This window comes from Meriones unguiculatus, chromosome 9 (assembly GCF_030254825.1).
Source record: "Meriones unguiculatus strain TT.TT164.6M chromosome 9, Bangor_MerUng_6.1, whole genome shotgun sequence".
Lineage (NCBI taxonomy): Eukaryota > Metazoa > Chordata > Mammalia > Rodentia > Muridae > Meriones > Meriones unguiculatus.
Window position 1 is genome coordinate 61,946,549 of NC_083357.1, and position 15,683 is coordinate 61,962,231.

At 43.8% G+C, this 15,683-nt stretch overlaps 1 protein-coding gene across 3 annotated transcripts in view; it reads left to right on the plus strand.

The window, feature by feature from the left end:
- Kif13b (kinesin family member 13B) overlaps window positions 1-15,683 on the plus strand; it is a 158,466-nt gene that overhangs the window by 73,543 nt on the left and 69,240 nt on the right. For all 3 annotated transcript variants that reach the window (XM_060391318.1, XM_021654289.2, XM_060391317.1), the window contains 5 exons: window positions 2,025-2,137; window positions 3,193-3,304; window positions 11,297-11,509; window positions 12,824-12,934; window positions 14,046-14,180. In XM_060391318.1, coding sequence (XP_060247301.1) covers window positions 2,025-2,137; window positions 3,193-3,304; window positions 11,297-11,509; window positions 12,824-12,934; window positions 14,046-14,180 — 684 coding nt within the window. The remainder of the gene's footprint in view (window positions 1-2,024; window positions 2,138-3,192; window positions 3,305-11,296; window positions 11,510-12,823; window positions 12,935-14,045; window positions 14,181-15,683) is intronic.

Below are 15,683 nucleotides of genomic sequence, written 5' to 3' on the forward strand. Positions count from 1 at the left end.
AATGTTGCTGCTGTTGTGAATCATAATGTAAACATCTGCTATGTGGTCGTGACCCAAGGTTGAGAACTGCTGGTTTAGCCTGTTCTCTTTGATGCTAGTTGAGTTGAAGGCCTCGTCCAGACTGTTGGTCAGGACTCAGGACAGAAGGTTCTGACAAGAACAGAAGCTGCTGTACTGTAGCTGCAGCACTGTCAGAACACCCCAAGAGGGCTGGGGTCTACAGCAGCTCTAGGAGTCACGCCTGAAACCACAAGGGACACATTTCTTCAATCAGGAATAAAGAAATTGCTTTTGCAGCTGTCTCCTACCACCCGGAAGTTGTAGAATATTCTGGAAAACCTTAGGTTTCATAACTTGCCTGATGGCAGAAAAAAAGCCAGGGAAGGCACTGGACTTCTGCTTTCCAGTCTTTAGCAAGAGGGTCTGAAAGAACTTGAGTCATTTCCTGAGGCCTGACAGCAAGGGAGTCTTGGACTAAGCCTAGTTCTATCCCTCTTCAGCAAGAGGACACTGGGGCTAAAGTTACACAAGCTGCTCACCTGGCCTGGCCACAGTAGCTGTGCACTTTCTACCCAGATGGCTGATTATTTCGATGGAGACTCCTTTGCTGGGATAACTGCTGCTAATCAGTCAGGAGGTCAAGGAGCAGCTCGCACCGGGGAAGCGTGCCATAAAATGATTAGAATGTGTAGGACATCCTTTGAGTATTTTGTTGGAACCTTGTGAAGATGCTGGGGCCTCTGGCATGTTAGGACCATCTTGGCTAACTCACTCATGTATATTCTTTTCCTTCATGTGAAGATTGACTTAGGATGCCCATCCCTCAGGTGCTACATGTTGGCAAGGTTCTCCTTTACTGAAAAATCACTTTTTTTTTCTTCATTATATTAAGATCAATGTTAACAATTTTTTTTTTTGTTTTTGATATAGAGTAAAGCAAAACACAACAAATACCATACTGAAGACTTCCTTTTTTTTTTTTTTTTTTTTTTTTAAATCAAAAGTACTTTTGACTTGGATAGCAAAATTTCTCTGTTATGTTTATTTTATGGAGATATTGGAAATGTATTTTTTGCAGTACTGAGAACAGAACCCAGGGCCTTCTGCATGTGATGTAAACATTCTGCTGTGAGCTCCTTTCCCAGGCAGAAGATAACATAGATTTTAGAGGAAAGTTTCCACAGTGCTTGGATCTGCAGACTCTGACATCCCTTCTCATGTTTCTGTTTTGCTGATGAGGTCAAATATTAGGCATGTCACATGTTTGTCATCGGGTGGAGGAAAACACCACTAAGACCACAGCTGATGTTAGAAAATTAAGCTGGTTGTCTGAATAAGATCAAAATGTTGAGAAAATGTTTTAGACTTTTTGAACAATTTTGTTGCACAAAAGTCAGATTAATTTTTTTTTTTTTTTTTTAAATATTAGCCTAGGGAGGAGCTTGGAGAGATGGCTCAGAGGTTAAGAGCACTGGCTGTTCTTCCAGCCACTGGAGTTCAATTCCCAGCAACCACATAGTGGCTCATAGCCATCTATAATGAGATCTGGTACTCTCTTCTGGTGTGCAGGCAGAACACTGTATAAATAATAAAGCTTTTAAAAAAAGAAAGAAAAGGAAATAAAGAATTAAAAAAATGTTAGCCAAGAATGTAAGTATTTTGTTTCAGGATTACTGGCTAATATTTATGAAATTTTAAGCACAATTTTGAATCATTAAGCTTTTGATCTTATAAGCACTTTTGTTTACATCTATGAAAATTTTATCAATCTCTCCAAAATATCCTATTTTACAGTATTTTTTTCTGAGGTCATCAATTCCTTTGTTTGCTAACAACTGGGTTAGCAAAATCTGTAAGTTTTGTGCGAGGTGGTGGTTTTCTGCAGTGTTCAGTGGCAGCAAAATAATTTTGCAGTAATGACAGATCACTTTAGTAAAGGCTTGAGACAAGAAGCCATTTGAGGGAGTCAGCCTGTTTTCAGCATTCATTAGCCATTTGCTAGCATGTGTCGATTTTCTTTGCAGACATCTGGAGAGAAAGTGGGCAAGCTGAGCTTAGTGGATTTAGCTGGCAGTGAACGAGCTACGAAAACCGGAGCTGCAGGCGACAGGCTGAAGGAGGGCAGCAACATCAACAAGTGAGCTTTCCTGAATCAGATTCTTGAATTGCCTTATGGAACTGATAGGAAAATAGGGGAACATCTGTGCTTATTGGAGTAAGATGATTCTGGAACGATTGAGGCAATGATGAATAAGCAGTTTGGATTTTTTTTTCCCTAGTGTTTTCCATGGGCCCAGGCTCATTTTCTCATCTGTGGAGTTGCTGATGGGACTGAGGAGCACAGCCCTCAGTCAAGTCAGGCCTTCTCAACAATGGCACTATCAACATTGGGCTTAGATGACTCCTTTTCCTGGGGGTGGAGGATGCTGTGCGTTGTGGGACATTTGATAGAATCCCTGATGTCCACTCACTGTGTAATGTTAGTCTCCACTTGCTCTTCCTTGACTCCCAGATCTGACAGCCCAGTCTCTTTCTTGTGACTTGCAGGTACCCCTGGTTACCTCATAGTCATCCATGCTGTAGACCAAAACCAGTGGCCGTTTGTCTCTGAGAAGCTCTTGGCTGTGTGAACGCTGTGTGCCAGCCACATTGGGCTGTGTCTAGGTCTCCTGTTGTGTTTGTCAAAGTCTCAGCAGCAAGACTTTGTGAAGTAATGCTACACTTGCCAGCTCTGTCACATAAATAGCTCTCCCTCAGGCTTCCTGGTTCAAGTCTTCCCTCTTCTCAGGGCTCCCATAGCAATGAGGTTAGACGTTAGCCAGCAAGTGGGGACTGTGGAACGCTTCTCCAACACTGGGCTCTGATGTGCAGATGTCAGCTTATTAGCACTTTGCTTTAATCAGATTTTTATCTTGGGCATCCTTCTTGAAGGTGTTTGTGCTTATGTTATTATTTTCACCTGACATTTTCCAGTTCATGTAGGTTGTCTGCAAAATGAGAGGTGAGCAGTGCTAAGTGTCTTTATTGCTTCAAGTAGTCCAGATGGACAGGATCCCGGTGCTCAGTCTTCAGGTCAGATAACAAAGTGCTGACTGAATCACTGCTCACATGCAGGCAAGCGCACCTTGCTGTCCATCCATGGGACATTTGATATGTTCTGGCTTAGCTAATTGTGGTTTTTGTTCTATGCAGGTCCCTCACAACCCTGGGTCTGGTTATCTCTGCTCTAGCTGATCAGGGTGCCGGCAAAAACAAAAACAAATTTGTTCCCTATCGGGACTCAGTTCTCACTTGGCTGCTCAAGGTGAGTCATTTTCTTTGTCCTTCATCAGTGTCTTAGTTAGGGTTTCTATTGCTTTGATGAAACACTATGATCAAAAAGCAAGTTGGGGAGGAAAGGGCTTATTCATCTTAAATTTCCACATTGCTACTCATCACCAAAGGAAGTCAGGAACTCAAACAGGACAGGAACCTGGAGGCAGGAGCACATGCAGAGGCTGTGGAGGGTTGCTGCTTACTGGCTCGTTCTCATGCCTTGCTCAGCTTGCTTTCTTAGAGAACCAGGGCCACCAGCCCGGGAATGACACCATCCACAATGGGCTGGGTCCTCCCCCATTGATCACTAATTGAAAAATGCGTTTCGGCTGGTTCTCATGGAAGCATGTCCTCAGCTGAGGCGCCTTCCTCCCTGATGGCTCTAGCTTGTGTGAAGTTGGCACACAACCAGTTAGCGTGCTTCCCGTGGTGGGCAGAATGGAAGAGTAAGGAGCAGGCTGATCTCTTCCAGGTAACTTTTCTCCATCTGTGTTCAGCTGTATAGCTTTTTAGGCTGTTTGGACAGTTTCAGTTTTCCGGAGCAAGTGTCATTTTATTGCTAGTGTTTGGCATTCCTGTCCAAATGTTGTTGAACATACAGTGGCCCCTGGAGATTGCGGGGCAGAATGACCTCATGCTGAGGGCACAGTGTGGTCACTCACAGTGTCTGGTGCTTGACAACCTGCTCTGGGCTGCGCTACCCTGCTTGCTCACAGACAGACACTTTTGTTTGATAGCTTGGGCTTATTTTCTGTTTCATTCTCCCCTGAGTCTTTGGTTTTTTTCCCTTTGCAAAGCTTCTGCTGAACGGAGAGTAGAGCACACAGCCATTTCTCCATTCATGTGAACAGGGACAGAACATAGCATTTCTCTTCTAGTGTGAACAAGGAACAGAAACGTGAGAGGAAAACCTCCATGAAGTGCCATGAGGAAACAGGAGGAAATCTCCCACCCTTGGTGAGAGGAGAGCACGAAGGGTTAGCTTACAAGTTTGTTAGTGATTTCACAATGGACAGGTCCCCTGGGGTATTTTGGAGGTGGTGTGGGAAGTGGACATCAGGCTGAGTATTAGAGAATGTAAACTAGGTGACAGCTTTGTAAAAGTGTCAGTGTGGAACAAAAGCTTCTGCCTTTGTAATACTCTCCATGGTCCATGGAAAACACTGGGGAAATGGTACATGGTTAAGAATGAGGTCTCTCTTCTAAAGACCTAAGTTCAGTTCTCAGAATCCATATAGCTTAGCTCACAGTTGCCTGTAACTCCAGCTCCAAGGGACCTGGCCCCCAAAGGTGCTGAACTGACCTATATAAAACTACACAGAGAAACACACAATTAAAAAGAAGGAAATAACTTTTTGTGCCTGGCTAGTCTAGTGATGGCTCATTTTCTCACTGTAAGAATGTACTGTTCTTGCTATAGTGAAACAGGGCACCCAGGGAGCTTAGTAAAGGGTGCCACTGTTGACTGAGTCACTGTTTAGAGATCAGCCTTTGCCAAGGGAAATACTTTCTCCTGACTGTACACACTCAGGGTTCCTTTCCCGCCTCGCCCCAAGCAGAGTTTCTCTGTGTAGCCCTGGCTGCCCTGGAAAGCACTCTGTAGACCAGGCTGGCCTCCAAGTCAGAGATCTGCCCGCCTCTGCCTCCTGAGTGCTGGGGCAAAAGGCGTGAGCCCCCACCTCTTGACTACCCCCAGGTTTCCTCGAATCCCTTCTACATAAAACTGCACACTTTTGAAACATTGTGTTCTAACTGCAGTAAGCTCTGTAGAAATGTAATCCTAAAATCAGGTATGTCATTGCAATCGAAAATAAAAAAGATGGCTTCCTTTGGCCAAAATGCAATATAATGTGAAATTTTAAACAGGAGGCAAGAAAAACTTGATAATTTAAAAACCACTTGTAAACTGGGCATACCTGTAACCCTTGCACTAAGAAACCTGAGGCAGAAGGATTGATTCCAGTTTTAGACCAGCCTGGGCTACATAGCAAGATCTTGTTTGTCCTGTCTCCCTAAGAATTACTGTTGAATGAGTACTGTAGATCTTTTATTACCAGGGAGTGTGTCAGGAATTACTGCATAGCCTGTGGCTTCAGGAAGAAAATCTGAGAAAGTCCTTCTCTCTCGGACCTCTGTAGAGGCATTGCATGGCCATTCTCTTGAAGTGCTTGATTTAAAATCAGAGTCTGCATGCTCGCTGTGACTTCAGTTAAGACAATAGGCAATCTCTTCTTGTTGGTTCAGTTGGTCACCATTAATTACCAATTGTCTGTTCCCAAAGCTGAGCCCGTGGCCCCTGTTTCAGGAGAAACAGGTGTCAGGCAGTCGTGTCTACTGGTGTCAGGAGGTGAGGTGTGAACTGCTCTGGTTGGTTCCTGCTGGGCGGTGCTCCTCAGTAAAGATTGATTGAGACTTCCCACTCAACTTCCCTGTTTTTGATTGAAAGTAAGGAAGATGTTCATACTATGTGAAGAATGAGTCAAAGCTGTAATTGCAGCTTCTTTGTGGTACTTCAGCTTAAAAAACAAGGCATGTGTGTTTAGGTGCTGTCATTAGTTTTTACTTAAAGACTTGCAGTTTCTGTTTCATGTCGTATTTGACGTTTTCACCAAGAACTTACGTTGAAGAATTTAAAAGCTTACTTCAGAGCTGTAATAGTTTGCCTCTCCACCTCTGCCCAGGGCATGAATTCTCAGTTCATTTGTAAGTGGGCATTAGGTTGTTGTCCTGCTTTAATTCATAGTCCATTCCCATCCCTTGCCTGCTGATTCTCTTTCAGTGTTGGTGTGAGATTAACACATCCCCCAGGAAGACTTTCACTGAGCCCATAAAATGGCTCATAAAATGGCTGTGTATGTGGGTGTGCCAGAGGTCAGCCGTGGCGTCATCCTCCTTGACTTTTGAGGCAGGGTCTCTCTCTGGGATCTGGGGTTAGGCAGTTAGGCTAGGCTGAGTGGCCACTGTGCTCCAGCAGTCTGCTGGTCTCTGACTCTGCACTGCTGGGATTACAGGCATGTGCTGGTGCACCAGGCTTTTTATGTAGGGGCTGGGGATCAAACTCAGGTCCTCATGCTTGAGAGTTAAGCCTTTTACTGACTGAGCTATCTCCCCAGTATCAAATTGCTCATCTTTGACAAGCTTTGCATATTTAGTTTGTGTTTGCATGGCATTTATGTAATATTTGTGCTATGCACTTGATGTTTTTCACTGTCTGAGTGTGGCTCTCTTTAACCTCCAGTCTGGGAATATGTGCCCAGATCATAAGGGCTAACCCTCACTTTTATTCTTAATGTCAGTTCCCTACTGGACATCATGTGACTCTCTCACCTAGCTGACAATCATTTCCCTTGTACTTTCTTTGTCCAAGCCACTCTCCAGTTTCTAAATTCATGGGAACTTTAAGCCTCTTCAGTAACTGTCCTTCAGGCTCTTAGAATCAGGGCCAAGTTCTTTAATACATTCCTTACAAAGGCCCTTCATGGTTGACCTTTGCTCCTAGTTTTTAGCCTGGCATTGTAGGTTCCAGTTGAGTGAAGATGGCTGTTTCACTTTAGGAGTTTATTCTTGCTTGTCACTTCCATCTCTCCTGTTCCTCTCTCCTGTACCTGTGCTGCTTCACCAAGAGGTCTGGAGTGCCTTCTCTTCTGGGTTCTTTACATTCTTTGTGCTTCCAGACCCTGTGTTTAGCTCTTACACAGCATTGCCTCTCCTTTTAGATGGCAAACCCCACAAGAGGGGATGAGCAAACTATCCCAGCTCTGCTCTGAATTAGCTTTGACCTTTGTTAAGTCTCTGCCTTTCTGGGTCTCAGTTTCTTTGCAGAACAATGAAGTAATTTGATTAGAGGACTTCAGAGCTCTTTCTTCGTGAAAAGAAAAATTCCAACTTCTAAAATGAAATTTCTCTCCAGTGTCTATTTAATTTGCATTGCCACATTTGAAACAAAGCTTGTCTGATTTGCTTAATTAAGGAGTAAACAAGAAACTGTAAACTTTCTCTTGGCTGTCTGCCCAGTCTTTTGTTACGTTTTTCCTTTTTGTTCAAGGCAGTGTGAGCATGTTGCTGTTCCATGGTCATTCAGTAAATCAGGCATGGTTGTGCCCAGCTTCCTTTTCTCAGCCGAAGCACAGCGGCAGCTTGCTTAAAACCCCGGCTAGTTATGCCAAGTCCCATTTGTCATCCATCTTTGCTGTGCCCGTGGGTAGACTGTACAGTAGCCCTTAAGGGATGTGTTGCATTGCTGCTGGGTGGAACTGCCGTCCCTGAGACGTTCCTATCCCATCTGAATGTGATTAACGTGCAGGGGACCCCTCAGGACAATCCTGGAGCACTGACAATGTGAAATCCGTGTCTAGGAGTGAAAAGAGAATCAAGCAGCCTGCCTTCTGGGAGTCCAGATTGGTTACATTTCCTGCCTTTCTATACACAAGAACATGTTTTCTTCAATACAGCTATCTCTGTTTTCTTTGAAAAAAACTAAAATTTCAGTGATGGATGCATAATCGTTCATATTGTCTGTGATTGTATTAAGATATTGATACCTTGGGAAGTATTTTGTTTCTAATCTCAGGATAGAATAATTTGAAGTTCTGTCAGGTGATCTGACTCCGCTTTCATGCCTGAAGTTGCTGTGGTTGCCAAGAACTTGTTGTGGGTGGCTGTGAGGGAGGAGAGGCACATTTGGAATTGAAAGTGGAAAATACCTGGGAAAGAGTATTGCTCAGTCTGCTAGTTCTAGCTTGTTAGGCAGGTTGTTGGTGCGTTTGTTTGTTTTTGTCTGTTTTCTTTCTTTCTTTCTTTCTTTCTTTCTTTCTTTCTTTCTTTCTTTCTTTCTTTCTTTCTAACAAATCTGCCTTCTAGTAGAGTGGGGTTACTAATAATTGAATTCACAAAAGGCAGAGAACTTTATAAAACTCAAATTCTAACAGATTTTGTATTAAAATGGAAAAAGCTATGTTTTCAAAATTAAGAGTTTTCTGTAGGTGAATATTGGCCAAAGCCAAGAGAGCTTTCTTGTGGATGCAGTGAATGTCTCTCTGAATTTTGTTCATGGAGACTGTTTTCTGAAAGAGGACATTGAATCTTTCTGTGTTCATGTATGTGGGTCCATGTGCTTACATGTGTGCACGTGGAAGGCAGATAACAACCTTATGTATTATTCCTCAGGCTCTGTACACCTTTAAAAGCATATTTTAAAACTTTTATTTATGTGTATATAATGTTTGTGTGTGTGAGCTTATATGCACCACGGGCAGGTAGGAACCTGCAGAGGGCATCAGAACCCCCTGAAAATGGAGTTGTAAACCACCTTGTGGGTCCTGTGAACTGAACCCAGGTCCTCTGAAAGCAGTGAATACTCTGAACTGCTAAGCAGTCTCCCTAGTCTTAACTAATTTTGAGACAGGGTCTCTCACTGGATTGGAGCTCATCTAGTAGGTCAGGCTTGCCAGCAAGTCCCAGGGGTCTGCCCTTGTCTGCCTGCCCAGCACTGGGATTGCAAGTGCACACCGTCATGCTTATCTTTTTACATGGGTTTGGGGGACTGAATTCAAGTCCTTGCATTTGCAAGACAAGCACTTTAAGTGATTGAGCTTTCTCTCAGCCCTGAATATATTTTTGTGGGTGTGTGTGTGTATGTGGTGTGTGTGCACACACGTGTAATTGTGTATGGGTGTGCATGTACTTATTGTGGGTGCATGTAGTGTGCACGATTGATGTTGGGAACTTTCCTTTATTGCTCTCTACTTTATACACCAAGACAGGGTCTGTCACTTGAACCCAGAACTTTCAATTTAGCTTGTCTAGCTAGCTAACTTTTTCCAGGAACCCGCTTTGCTTCTTATGCTGCGGGATTATAGGACTTGGCATTTACATGAGTGCGGAAATCTGCTCTGATCTTGATGCTTGTATGGCAAGTGCTTTCCCCAGTGAGTCATCTCCTCAGTCCTGACTCTTTTGTTTAGTTTTTTATAATATTCCTAAGCCTGGCATGGTATAGTGATGTCTTCGGTTATCTACTGTCCTGTAACACCATACTCCAAGGGCAGTCTTAAGTGCTTGGGGCTAGGGCACTATGGTCCTGTAGTTTAAGTGTAAGCCAAGGCTGTAGTCATCTGGAGGCCTGAACCACGAGTGAGGGTGTTGCTCATTTCCATGGTGACAGGAAGAACTCAAGTACCTGCTTCCATTTTCACTTCTGTGGCTCTCTTCACAGGACTGCCTTACCTCATGGCAACTCCTTCTGAGAGTAAGAAAGAATGTCCTAGACAGAGATCATCACCTGCTTTTAATTTGATCTCAGAAAGTGACATGCCATCACCTCTGTCACCTTTGCTGTATTGCCAGTTTGAGGCCAGTTTTTTAAAATTTTATTTATTTTTTATTCTTCATTAATTACACCTTATTCACTTTGTATTCACCCTATGGTTCCCTCCCTCCTCCCATCCCAGTCCCTCTCTTCCTCCCCCCCCTGCACACATGCCCCTCCCCCAGTCCACTGATAGAGGAGGTCTTCTTTTCCTTCCTTCTGATCCTAGTCTATCAGATCTCATCAGGAGTGGCTGCATTGTCTTCTTCTGTGGCCTGGTTAGGCTGCTCCACCCTCAGGGGGAGGTGATCAAAGAGCAGGCCAAGCCAGTTTTTAAATGCTGACCACGCACAAGGGAAGAGCCAAGGACTAGAGGTAGAGATGGCTTGAGGCACTATTCCTCACAGGAGTGACCTTCAGCATCCTTTGTGAGGTTGGTGGAGTAGGAGTTGATTTGGTGATTTTTAAGTTTTATTTTAATTTTATTTAAATTTTTTAAAAACTTACGTAGGTTGGCCTCAAACTTCTGATTTTCCTGCCTCCACCTCCTTCAGCAAATCCTGCAAGCATGCACCACCACAACTGGTGATTTTAAGGTTTTTGAGGGTTTTTCCTTTTTTGTTCTTTTTAGTACTGAGATATAACCCAGAGCATGCATGCTTGGCAAGTGTTCTGCTACCACATAGCTCATTATTTTTAATGTTCAAGTTAGTGGTAGTTTTCCTTTCTGTTGGAAGCCAGTTACTGGACTTGCAGATAGATAGCTTCCCTGGGGCCTGTGAATGAGCTGTGGAAGCCGTTGTCTAGAACATGTGGTAATAGTTTCTAGAATACTAGCAGAGGGAAGAGAATGAAGCTTCTGTAGCTCAGCTTTTGGTTTGGAGGGCCTAATTGTCCCTTAGGTTTCAGAACCTTACAAGGTTCGGTTCCCAAGAACTTGTGCCAGCAGGACAGGTGGCACTGTGGAGGAGGGTGTAGGTGAGCCTCTTTGGGGCTGGGAGTGTGGCTCAGTGGCACGGCACTTGTCTGCATACTGGGAGCCCTGGCTTCCATTTTCAGCACTATCAGATTCTCCAAAGGAGCTGATACTGTGCGTGTCTAGTTCCTCTGGGGGAGCCTAGCCATTGAAGTCTTTCCATTCTGAGTAGCTTGCTTAGAATCATGCTGCATTGCCTATCAAATGGAATACGCCAGCTTTGGATAACTTTCATTTTTAAAATGACTCTAATCTGTTGGGTTTTTCCTATTCTTTCTTGAAAAAAAAAATCAAAGGATTTGTTGTTGTTTGGAGTTTCTTTTTTGTTTATTAAGAAAATAATTGGAGCTGGGTATAGTGCACACCTTTAGTTCCAGCATTTGGGAGGCAAAGGCTGGCAGATTTCTGAGCTTGAAGTCAACCTGGTCTACACAGAGAGTTCTTGGACAGCCAGGGATTCACAGAGAAACCCTATATTGAAGCCTGTGCCTTGCTACCACCTACCCCTTCAAAGAAAAGAAAGAAGTGATTGGCAGAGAAGAGACAGCCCAGGTTCGAGCCTCATGTGGGTCTGCATGTGAGCCCCTACTTGTCTACATGTGCTTGGCCTTGGACTTTTTTATTCTTCCAGATTTTGGCTTTTTTATGTGATGTCTTCTTTCAAGTTAAAAGACCCCTCACTGTTTTCTTCCCGGTAGGACAGTCTGGGGGGTAATAGCAAGACCGCCATGGTGGCCACTGTGAGCCCAGCTGCTGATAACTACGATGAAACCCTCTCGACCCTGAGGTATGCAGATCGAGCAAAGCACATTGTCAATCATGCTGTGGTGAATGAGGATCCTAACGCTAGGATTATCCGAGATCTCCGAGAAGAGGTGGAGAAGCTCCGTGAGCAGCTGACCAAGGCAGAGGTATGAGGCACAGCTGGTCAGGCTCTGTCACAGAGGGCCATCTTGGCAAGCTGCTGTGTGAATTTTCTTCCCCTGATTCTGTTCTTGAGCAGGACTCTGCTAGGGATGTTGGAATTCCCTATGGGAAGAGAAGTTTGAGTTGAATGAGAAAAGCAGGTTGTCATGTTTGAAATTTAGAGGTTTTAAAAAAAAATTTTTTTTATGGCTGTTGAAAGGATTGGATAGGAGAGAATAAAGGGAGTAGGATTTTTTTTTCTCCATTTTTGTCCAGGAAGCTGACAAGAGAGGAGAGAAAGAGTGATAGAGACAGTGGGGACAAAGTATGTGATTTAATATTGTGCAGAAACTAATTGGGCTTACAGTTGTGGGGAGGGAGTTGGATGGATTTTTTCTCATCTGTTAGCCTGCAGTCAGAACAGAAGACATTCTCACCTTTCTAGTCCTGTTATGGGTGCGCTATGCTTGTTGGGTAACACTATAAACTCTCAGGACAGAAGTAGCTGAGCCTGGTGGTGTTCGCTGTGTGGCAGGTGAGGCCTAGGTTCTGTAATGGGCTTTGAAGGTCACAGAGCTTGCCTAGACACCAGTACTTTTTGTATAAGCATGAAATGTCAAAACCTCCTGCTGTGGTTAGTGTTTCTGTCTGTCCCAGGGACTTGTCTCTGGAGCTGGCACCGCAGCCTTGTCCTGTCGCAGTCATTGCTCTCATTATGGTAGAAAGTCATGAAGCTACGTGGTCACAGCAGTTATGTGATCATGTTTGTTTGGTTGTTTCTATTGAATTTTATTCTTGCTTTTACAGTTCTTCAGGAATCTTGGGGATGTGGTTTCTGTTTTCCCTTTTATTAATGTCACCATTTGGTTGCTTCTCTGCCTTAAGATCAAGTGTTACTAACACTGTCCAGTTTGCAAAATGCCCACATGTAACTTGTATAGCCTTGAGTAAATTCTTGAACTCACCATTAGAGAGAGATTGAGATAAAGCATGCCTGTGAGTCTAGGTGTACAATTTATTGGAATTAAAATTATTAGCCCTCTATAAATAGCTTGGCACATTTATCTCCTTAAATGTGGTGAGAGCCTCACAGTCGGTTGGAGGAAAGGGAAGAGTTAGGTTGTTTCTCTGAGTGTGCCATAGTTGATTCGTGGCTCTGTAGTCATCCCAGTATAGGTGTTGTGGTCCATGAGGTCCACCACCTTGCTGTAGGTAGGTGGAGAACTCTGGCAGGTGGCAGCTATTGTCTTTTCACAGCTGGTAGATTGTTCTTTCCTGACACTGAGCAGACATTTCATGAGGTAACATTTTGTTTCTAGGCAATGAAATCCCCAGAGCTGAAAGATCGTCTGGAAGAATCTGAGAAGCTCATTCAGGAAATGACTGTGACCTGGGAGGAGAAGCTAAGGAAAACCGAGGAGATTGCACAGGTTTGCCGTGGGCTTGGGTGTCGGCCGTATGACAAATTTAACATGTTGTTGGGCTCTCATGTCCCCTGGGGCTGCACTCCAGAGAGTCAATCTAAAGGTAAAGATTTCCTAGCTTTGGTAGCTTGTTTCTTATGTGAGAAATGATTAGTTTTGTAGTACTAGCATTTATTTGTTTGTTTACTTATTTATTATTTGTGCTGGAGATTAAATTTAAGACCCCATAAATCTAAGCAAGTACTCTACTGCTGAGCTATAACTTATTATTGAGAATTTCATACATTTATACAATGTGTTTTGAACACAGTCACTTCCCACTTCCTTATAACTGTTGTTCATATACTCATGGCTGTGTGGTCATTCACTGGGGCATTGTTGACCTGACAGGTGCCATACCTTTTAAGAAAACTGACTTTCTGTCCCCTAGCAGTTCATCAGCTGCCACTGATTTAGGGTGGAGACTCCTGAGTCCCTACCTCCTCCCTTCTAGAATATTGACTAGCTTGATCTTGTACTGGGTTTTCGGAGGCAGCCATAGCTGCGGTCAGTTCAGGACTGCAGTGGTCCTGCCATGACAGGGACACTGTTTCACTTGGCTTCTTTCCAACCTCTCTGGCGCTTCTAGTCTTTCTGTTTCTTCTTCCTTGATGGACCCTTAGCCTCATGGAGGGGTTTCATACAGGTGTCTATTTTTGCCAAGCCCTAATTTTTTAACTTGTAAAATTTATGTTTTAAGTTTACCCTGTTGTGGACCTGGTTGGTAACTCTGATACCCATGACCTGAGAGGAAGAAGCATTAAGTTCTGTTTGACTCATGGTAGTTCAGGGCAGGAGAGTGAGTGTGATAGGATGTGAAGGAGAAGACATGGGACAGCTTAAGGGCGGGCGCTGTGAACTCTATGTAAAGGTGTTCTGGCCTTCATTCTGGCAAAGTGAAACTTTCGTACCTTCTGGAAAGAAGAGAAAGATATTATCGTCTTTATGTTTTCCAAGAGTGCTTTTATTTGTGGGTAACGTTGAAGGATAAAGTTGTGGGACAGTCTTCTGATACTCTCAGATCCTCTGTCTCACTGCCTATGTGGCCGGAATCACTTCTTCTCTGATGTGTTTGCAGGAGCGGCAGAAGCAGCTTGAGAGCCTTGGGATATCTCTTCAGACTTCTGGAATCAAAGTTGGGGATGACAAGTGCTTCCTGGTGAACTTGAATGCTGACCCGGCTCTGAATGAACTCCTGGTGTACTACTTGAAGGTGAATGCACCACCTTCTGAGCAGGAGCGCTTTCTGAGACGCAGGAAACTGGGCTTCGTACTAATTGCTTTTATGTCATCAGTTGGAGAGAAGGGCAGGCTTGGGTTTTTGGAATCAGTTACTGTTTTCTGTTGCTCAGTGACATCATAGAACTACTTTTTATGTAAAAGAACATTCTGATATTTCCAGCAAGTTAAATAATGTACCCACCATTATTTAATATAATTTCTAGGGACTACTTTCTTAAACAGAGGAGGAAATAGTTCTTACTCAGAGCCACTTGCTAGGAGACTGGTGTTCCCAGTAATTTAGGGAAACATTTAAAGTTCAAACTATCAACATATTAAAAAAATAAAAAGGAGAACTGATCATCTCAACATTGGGAAGTATGAAACAGAAAGGAGAACACAGAACATATTGAAATCTGAGAACCCTGAAAGACCGAAGAAGCAGGAAAGATCTTGAGCCCAACGTAGCAAGATGTCAGACTTGCCTCACACTCCCTTACCCATTCCAGAGCCTAAGTTAATTACACATAGATTCTAGCCCAGCTCAGTGCATACCAGGTGCAGTTTCTTCCCCTCAGATACATGGATTGATATGACTAGGAGAGTGGAGCTGGCTTTGGTCAAGCTGCAGACAGCTGTAAAGAATGGTGTCATTTCACTTCCAGGAACACTCGCATTGGCTAGTGTCCTTTTGCTCTCTATCGCTATGATGAAAGATCATGACCAAGGCAACTTGGTGAGGCAAGGGTCTGTTTTAGCTTATAGTCCATCATGAGGGAAGCCAGGACAGGAGCTCTGGATAGGAACCTGGAGGCAGAAACTGAAGCAGAGAGGAACTCAGCTTACTGGCTTGTTCCCATGGCTTTCTCGGCTTGCTGCCTTATACTACCCAGGACCACCTGCCCAGAGGTGGTGCTGGCCATCGTGGCCTGGGCCCTTCCACATTAATTATGAATCAAGAACATGCCCCATAGACTTGCCCACAGGCGATCTGATGGAGGCATCTTCTCAATTCAGGTTCCCTCTTCCCAAAGGACTCTGGTTTGTGTCAAGTGCCAAAAAAAAAACCATCCAGCACAGCTAGTTTCCTACTTTTCATTGAAAGTATGCTGGAATAATTGCTTTTTATCATTTTGATGAGTCGCTCTTTTTACTATCTTGTATGATGTCTGGCAGTGCTGTGAGTTAAATAATGTCTTTGACACATACATGAATATGTGCAGATCTAATGCAGAGTCAAGGCTTTTCAGGTTCTTCCTTTACACACTGGAGGAGATTGCCTCTGGCTAGCTTCCTGGGTTCATGTGAGGACTGGATATATGGACAGACTTATAGATAGAAACACTGTACAACTATACTGTATTCTTTATCCTGTTTCTCCACACATATTATTTTTGCCTATTAAAAATAATACGTTTGATTGAAGAGAAGGCTCAGTTAAGAGCCTTGGCTGCTCTTCCAGAGGAGCTGGGTTTTATTCCTAACACCCATATGG